The 8,721-nt window shown below is 31.6% G+C and overlaps 1 protein-coding gene across 1 annotated transcript in view; it reads right to left on the bottom strand.

The window, feature by feature from the left end:
- Positions 1 to 4,379: 4,379 nt before the first annotated feature.
- The window catches only part of LOC135960337 (nose resistant to fluoxetine protein 6-like), a 34,947-nt gene continuing 30,605 nt past the window's right edge, over positions 4,380 to 8,721 (bottom strand). Inside the window, exons 5-7 of the mRNA XM_065511605.1 lie at positions 5,662 to 5,907; positions 5,058 to 5,604; positions 4,380 to 4,994 (exon numbers count right to left, since the gene is read on the bottom strand). Coding sequence (XP_065367677.1) covers positions 4,860 to 4,994; positions 5,058 to 5,604; positions 5,662 to 5,907 — 928 coding nt within the window. The 3' untranslated portion in view covers positions 4,380 to 4,859. The remainder of the gene's footprint in view (positions 4,995 to 5,057; positions 5,605 to 5,661; positions 5,908 to 8,721) is intronic.

The raw sequence follows: 8,721 nt of genomic DNA, 5'->3' as shown, positions 1-8,721 counted from the left end.
TTTTAAAGTCATAATAACGGAAAAACTATAAGAGATATTTTCATAATTTTTACACATTTTTATTCCCCATTATATTATCCCAATGAGATGATCAAAAAATTCTGAAATTTGTTTAACAAAATTTTAAAAAATTTGAAAATGGAGTTTTGAAACTGCCGTTAAAAAAAATTTAATTTTTTTGATCATACCTGGGAATAGGTTAACGGTATCCTGCGAAGACAAAAACTCATATACAAGTAAATATGGATATATTTTAAGTAAAAATTAGCTTTTATTTTATTATTTATCAAAATATGTTAATTTTGTTCCTAAATTGCTTGTTCTAGTTGCCTGAGACAGGTTAATGACTTGGAGATAAAACATTTAACATTTTTTGATTTTTTCAATTTCTGTTTTTTATGTCTCATTAGAACGACAATTACGTACACATTTCTATTATTTTAAATTAAAATGCAAAAGTAATTTTTTAATGGCAAAATTTTTACAAAAACTGAAAAAAAAATAATTTTTTCCCCTTCAGAAAACTTCAACCGAAATTTTTGAAATGAAATTTTTTCAGCGTGATTTTTTTACTAATGTTCACCAAACCGGGGGATGAGAATGGCCAAAATCCAACTTTCGTTTATTGAGGGCCATCCTAATTAACACATACCTACTAGCAGTTCGGTCCGCTATAATTTCGTATGATATATTTAGTTAAACTAGTAATTATAGGAAAGTAATTTACGCCTTCGTTCGTACACGGAGTACCAGTGGCAGGATATAACCCAAATATGCGCGGGCAGCGCAAAATCCGTTGTAGGTGTCGAAAGGCGCATTCATAAATCATGGCTAAGTTTTCAAAAATGGGAGAATAAAGAAGTGGCCACTTAAAATCGCAGTACTGTAGTATTCATAACAACGCCCCCTGTTATCAAAATGGAAAACGATTTACATACGTTTTTAACAAATCTACCGTTCTTCTATAATGAATTGCAAGTCATTATGTTTAGTTTTAAAAAGTGGAGACACAATGGAAACAGAAGCTAGAGATAAAATTGTGCACAAATATCTAGAAAATTCGACTTTGTCATGTTTAAAGATAGCCAAAATCTGATTTTCGACAGATATCAGGTCAAAAATTTTACGTCTCTCCAGATCGAGGTTGTGTGACCTTTAAATATGAATACGTAAAATTGAACAAAAATATTAATTTGACAGGCAATCCAAAGCTGCGGTTTGAAGAGTCAAGCTTTTCAGACATGTTTTTAAAAAATTTTCAGAATTATATATAAAAAGACTGTTTGGAAAAGCGTTTGCTGTCATTTATAAGACATTTTTCTTATTAGCTACTGTTCTTAACAAAATGCATCCTAAATCCAAAATGGGCCTTTTTTATACCCTCCACCACCATAAGTGGTGAATGAGGGTATATATAAGTTTGTCATTCCGTGTGTAACATTGAGAAATATTCATCTGAGACTCAACAAAGTATATATATTATTGATCCTTATGAAATTCTAAGTCGATTGAGCCATGTCCGTTCTTGTTCTCCTAAGCAGTTTGGTATTGAAAATCAGCAAAATCGGTTCAGTGGAACCAGAGTTATGAACCAAAATGTGAGACAACCTAAAAAAAAACTTGATAATTTTAACATAGTTTTCGTTATTTGTGAAAATATATTACAGATAATACCATAAAATTGTACACACGTTATTTTTATGTTAAAGGGACTAACTCTGGCGAAAATTATAAGAATCGGTCCATGATTTCTCCTAGCCCCCATACAAATTTCTTCCCGAAATATGGTTGTATGGTCTGTAAATGCCTACAAAATTGGAGTATCCACACAAAATTCAGGAAAATTAAGTTTCGTGCTTAAAAAAATTACAACCCCAAATTTTTTGTGGATCGGCCCACATTTGACCGTAGCCCCCATATAAAGTTCATTTCCGAAAATCACTTAAATAAGCATAAATGTCTTATAAATATCGCTATTAAGTTGAAATTCGCCATAAATAGTCCCCATATATACCAAAATCGCTGTACCTAATTCTATGAAGATCGGCCGATAATTGGTTATTGCTCCCACTACCACTTCCAAAAAACACATTAACCTACATAAATATCTAAAAAATATCAATATCAAAACAAAATTTCACACACATCCGTATTTTGTGAATATCGGTCCAATATAAGGTCCACTCCCGAAAATCACTAAAATCCTCATAAATTTCTTAGAAATATAGTTATCAGGTTGAAATTCAAAACAAATTTATTCAATATATACAAAAATCGATGTACCAAATTTTATGAGGATAGGCCCATAATTGGTCATAACCTCCATATAAGAACCACTTCAGGAAAATATATTAACCTGCACAAATATCCATAAAAATCAATATTGAACCAAAATTTTACACCGATCAGTAATTTGTATCCAAGAATCAGTAATTTGTATCCAAGATTTTTTAAATATTGGTCCATAATTCGGCATAGCTCCCACATAAGGTCCAATCTTGTTAACAGCGTTGTTTATATGAAATTCTACAAAAATAGCCCGCAAATGCTTAGGACCATAATAGGTCATGGCATCCATATATTAAACCAAAATATTACACAGACCAGTAATTTGTATTCAAAAATCATAATACTGAATTTTGTGAATATTGGTCCATAATTGGCCACAGCTCTCATATAAATACATAAAAATCACGTAAAAATATTTTATGACAATCGAATCATAATAGGTCATAGCTCCCACATAAATCCCACAACCAAATATTTTGAAATTTGTCTAAATATATTTGTATACCCTTTTTTATACTCTGTTTCTTCACTTGAGGTTAAAAGGGAAAAATGTTGATCCAAACGTATTAACTAATTATTAAGTATATAAATTGTTAAATTTCATACGTTCTAATAGGAATTTCAGGTATAAATTGCTGAATTAGATACAATTTTTTGTACATTTAAAATAAAATATCTTCTGCGTAAACTAGTCTTTCTAACAATTGTTATATTATTTCAGTTGTTATACCATCATATTTAGGTGGAGGGTATTTAAGATTCGGCACGGCCGAATATAGTACTCTTACTTGTTTCTTAAAATAAAGCTTAGATATTTTCCTTGAAGACCTATTTGGTCGCTTAGTGGGATGCGAGTAGGATATCTATCAAAATAAATATTTTGTAACTCAAAACATAAAATGTTTGACTTTTTTTGCAAAATCAAAAACTTTGTTGACTGTTTTTTCAAAATGTACCCTTTTTTAATTTTTTTTCTAGCTCAACCAAAAGCTGAGATATTTTCCTGGAAGTCCCTTGGTCGCTTAGTGCGATGCGAGTGGAATAAATATCAAAATAAATGTTTTGTAACTCAAGACATACAATTTTTGATTTTTTTTGGCAAAATAAAAAACTTTTTTTTTTTGACTTTTTTTAAAATGGGCCCATTTTTAATTTTTTTCTTTTGCTTTAAAGAAAGCTTAGCTCTATTCCTTTAAGATGGGTTTATAGATGGGATATATATGAAAATAAATGTTTTGTAACTCAAGACATACAATTTTTGTGTTAAAACATTAATTTTGATAGATATCCCACTCGCATCCCACTAAGCGACCAAGGGACTTCCAGGAAAATATCTCAGCTTTTGGTTGAGCTAGAAAAAAAATTAAAAAAGGGTTTTCAAGGAAAATATATCAGCTATTGTTTGAGCTAAAAAAAGAATTTATGAAAGGGTCCGTTTTGAAAAAAAAGTCAACAAAGTTTTTGATTTTGCAAAAAAGTCAAAAATTTTATGTTTTGAGTTACAAAATATTTATTTTGTATAGTATAGATAGCTATTTCTTCGATCTTTCGAAAAAAAATATTTAAAAAAAAAAATAAAAAATTTTTAATATTTTTTTTCCGAAATCAAAAATATTTATTTTGATAGATATCCCACTCGCATCCCACTAAGCGACCAAGTAGGTGTTCAAGGAAAATATCTAAACTTTATTTTAAGAAAAAAAAAAAAAAAAAAAAAATGGACGTATTTTAAAAAAAGTCAAAAAAGTTTTTGATTTCGGAAAAAAAATATTAAAAATTTTTTATTTTTTTTTTTTAAATATTTTTTTTCGAAAGATCGAAGAAATAGCTATCTATACTATTTGGGACACATTTTGCTAAGAACAATAGGTAATAAGTTACATGGATAAGAAAAAACCCCTGTTTGACCAAATTGTCAAAATTTTACCCCCTATAACTCAGAGAGTTCTCGACCGATGTTGTTGAAAAATTGTGTCTGAGTTACTATCCAATAGAGCTAACCTTGGTGCAAATTTCATCCCGATCGGAAGACATCGATTTCAAAAGTTGGTTCACTTGACATGAAATGCCCCATATATAAAAAAATGCAGTTTTTAATTTATAAGTATTTATCATCATATGACATGAAAAATTTTTCTTTTATTAAATGTTTGTACGAATTGAATTTAATTCTAATTAATATACAATGGTTGTAATCCCTGGGCAAATATCTTAATATTCCTTTCTATATACAATTATTCACAAGATGGGTTAAATTAAATTATTTTGTTATTTTTTGTTTTGTTTCCTTCTAGGGGAAATATCGACTTAATATTAATGACTTAGATATCTAAAATGAATAAAATAGTTACAAATAAAATATTATCATAATATTACTCGTACATATTACACAACGTGTGTATAAATGTATGTATGATACTCGTTAGAGATTGAATGGATTAATAATGATCACAATATGCATATAAAATAGAGTGTACAGTGCAGTACAGAAGTATAAAATAGAAATAGATGTATGTAAATATTCCAAAACTTAAAAATAATATTAAAATGATATGAGAAAAGCATCTCAATTAGGCATTTTTCACTTTGGGACTAGAGCGTCTCAAGATCAGCGAAGACCAGTTGCAGAAAGGCATCTCAAAGGCCAGTGAAAAGACAATGGATGCCAAGTAAGTGATGATGGAGAAACCGGAACAAAGAACACACTAGAGGAAGAGAGAGAGAGAATTAAAAAAAGTGTATTTATGCATAACTCTTCCCCTACTTACCAACATAAATGGATCTGCATGAGTACTGACACTGGTTAAACCGAAAAATAGCGCAATCACAAATGGATTTAATAAATAAATCGCATATGATAGACGGTTCAAATGTTGAAATGGTTTGGCTTCCAAAAATCTAGACCAACATGTACTGCGTCCAGTGGCACTGCCAATAATCATCCAACAAATGCTCATTGAAAACAGCAAACGTCCCACAACAAACAATGATATGGCCATTATGTAGGACATGTCACGTTTAACGGTCGAATAAATGCAAATGAAAAATGTCAGAAAAGATAAAGTCCACAAGCATTTCTCTTGGAATTCACTTAAATCGAATTCACGCTTCTTATGCTCCAAGAAGTACCAAGCAGCCGCAGCGCCCATTATGTAGGGCAATACGCGCACGAAGGGACTGATATAAATGTCAGTGCCGGTGGCAAAGAAAGTGTCGAATGATAATTGGAAATTGATGTTTAAGCCAATACTAAACGACCACACCATATTGGCAATAAAGCAGCCAATTGTCAAATTCTTGGCTAATTTGGGATGCCTGCAATAAATGTAATTAGGTTTGATATCTTAACAATGAGTTTTCTTAAAAACTTACTTGGCATACGTGAATAATAGAATGGTGGCAATTACAAAGTACTGCATTTCACAGGCCAAAGACCAGGTCCAGTTGAGGCACATGTCCTTGTGATCAAACAGATTTTGAATAAATAAAATATTACGCCACCAGTAATTGGCACAATTTTCATCAAATCTTTCGTTGATGTGATAAACCGACACTTTGCTAATGTACGCAAACAGGAGATCCACCACAGCCATAACCACAAGATAAAGAGGACCAAGTCTGTAAGGAAATTAGATAAATTAATAAAGTATCCTTATTTTAATTAATTCATAATAAAATCTAAATTATAATTAAACGAAAATCATATAGATTTACTTCAATCTTCAACTTGAATATTTCATAAACAGATACATACATATGTATGTATGACACGTTGCTATCATTCAACCAATTCCCAAAACGGACGTGACCCTATTCGAAAAATCTTGGATAAATAAAAATAAGGTTTGCAGACTTTGATTGTTCCTTCAGAGTACAAAGTTTTCAATTGTGGTGTCTTAACGGTCTTCAACACATCGTTATACATATCGCTCCTTAATATAGAAAGGCCCTAACTAACATTTTTATTACTTTAGAGGAGAAGGAAACAACTTAATAAAACTTAAAGTTCTGTAGTTGCAATTTTTTTAACACAGACTTTTATGAAGCTCTTCAACCAATTTAATGTTGCGACATTTTATTTTATTAATGCAAAAAACTAAATTTTGGGAAAAAACGAGTTAGGGCGTTTCTATATTAAGGTAACGATATATTCGTACGAATATATAGGTATAAGCCAGAAGACAGTGTTCAGAGATTAACTGCATATTCAGTAGGAAAATTAATATTCTTGGTACAAGGCCACCGTCCTGTCCTTACTTCTGCATTATCTAAAAGTTGGAACAATCTAGTACAAGTTTGAAGGGTAGCAACTAATGTTTCCAATTTAATTCTTGCTAAAAGCGGAACAATTTTAAAAATATGTGAAAAATGGAGGGATTTTCAAAACATACCCGGGACAAAAGATAATAAATTATACGTCAACAATCTTAACATTGTATTTTCCCAAATTGTAAATTTATGCAATAAATGTCTAAATCTTATTATAGAGTTAAATTAAAGAAAATGTTGTTCTGTATAAAAAATATGTAATATGTTTTGTTAACTAGATTTGTAAATTTTCCATACAAAAAATTTAAAAAAAAATATATTGGAAATATTAGTGTATGACTAAAAAATACGGGGGATTTTAAAACTTTTAGCTTTTGTTTTGAAACATTTGTACAATATAAATTTATTCAAAGTATTGGCCTTTGTTAGCTATGACCTTTTCCCATCTTTCTGGCAACATATGGATTCCGAGCCAAAAGAACTACACAGAGAAAACAGATTCGTGATAACAACCGAATTTGTCAGTTGATAAAGAAGAATTTCAGTTGAGGCAACCAAACTTTAGTTGCCCCTTCCAAAATATTGTAGCCACAACTGTAAAATTCGGTCACTAAGACAGAATCATTCGATTGGCAACAAATTCGGTTGCTATCACGAATCTGTTTCCTTTGTGTACTCATATTTTGAGGCCAAGAACGAATCAAGCCAATATCGAATACTCTGTTCCAAAGTTAGGAGTATTCCAGAGAGAGCGTTCTGCTTCTATCGGACGTTGCAAGGTCTGGACTATAAAGCGGGTGCGGCAAAACGTCCCAACCACTTTATACATGTGCCCGAGTGTTGTCATAATGGAATATAACAGTTTAATGTCTGACCGCATATTCTGGGATTTTTTCGGCCAATGCTTTCAGCAGCTCATAATGCATAGGACCCTTTTAGTCCCACCAAATACAGAGCATTACCTTAGCGGAATGAATATTTGGCTTTGGTGTCGATTCGGATGAATGGCCGGACTTCACGTAAGATCCGGGTTATCTCAATGGATCCATTTTTCATCGCAAGTAATAATTCGGTGTAAAAATGATTTCAGACATAAAAAAATCTTATTTCAAGGTCTCTCAGCTTCAATACGTATGGTACCCAATTTCCTTGCTTTTGGATAAATCCTCCTGCCTGCAAACGTTTTGAAATTGCTGATTGAGTAGCTCACAATGATTTTGCAAGTTCTTGTTGAGTTTTACAACAATCTTCATGGAGTAATGCCTTCTTGGTCTCCAAACTTTTTTGTTTGGCCTGGGTGGTCTTCAGTGTCAAAATCAGTACTTCAGAACCGAACAAACCATCTTTCGCATGTTGAAACCGGTGGAACATATTCACCATAAGCTTTGCTGAGCAATCGATGTGACTCAGCGTTCCTTTAGTGAAACAATCGTAAATTTTTTTCATATCTTTATCCCTTTTTTTCAGTTTATATTATTTTCGATCTTCATTCACCCATTGGCCCGTAGCTCTCAATTTAGTAGTTGTAACAGCTATGCAGCTGTCGATGAGTTGAACAATATTTGGCCGTCGTCGGACCCGGACGTTCCGGAATGGGGATCCCATTATCATGGGAACACAATCTTGTCTTTATATTTTAAAGGGGATTGACATTGCTCCTCCTCCTTCGTAATTGACACTATTGACAATCGATGCATAATGATTGATCGTATAACCCTTGTTCATTATTTAAACAGATCTGTTGGTATCTTTAAATATAGTCTTTGGCATATTCTCTGTTAGTTAGTATAGACATTGGTTGATCAATGAGTTTCCTCATGAACCACTGGAAAACAATCTAACAATGATAAGTTGGTATTTGATATACATATATCGAAATTTGACTATTTTCTTCCAGTACTTTACTATCAGGGAAGATTCATTTGCCAAATCCATATACAGTGGTGGCCAGGAATTTAAGACAAAAATTGTTTGCTAAATTCCATGTAATTGTCCATTATTTTTTCAAATATTTCCACAAATATGTATGCATGAGGACTGTTTTAACACACAAGTATGTTTTATTCGACTGTGTCAATTCATACATATTCACCATGAACACATAAAATTTTTCTACAACTTGACCAAACATTTTTTTTTTTGAAATAAACATATTATCTCACA

The sequence above is a fragment of the Calliphora vicina genome, chromosome 5, assembly GCF_958450345.1.
Source record: "Calliphora vicina chromosome 5, idCalVici1.1, whole genome shotgun sequence".
Taxonomy (NCBI): Eukaryota; Metazoa; Arthropoda; class Insecta; order Diptera; family Calliphoridae; genus Calliphora; species Calliphora vicina.
Note: the sequence above shows the minus strand (reverse complement) of the source record. Positions and strands in the feature narration are given on the sequence as shown.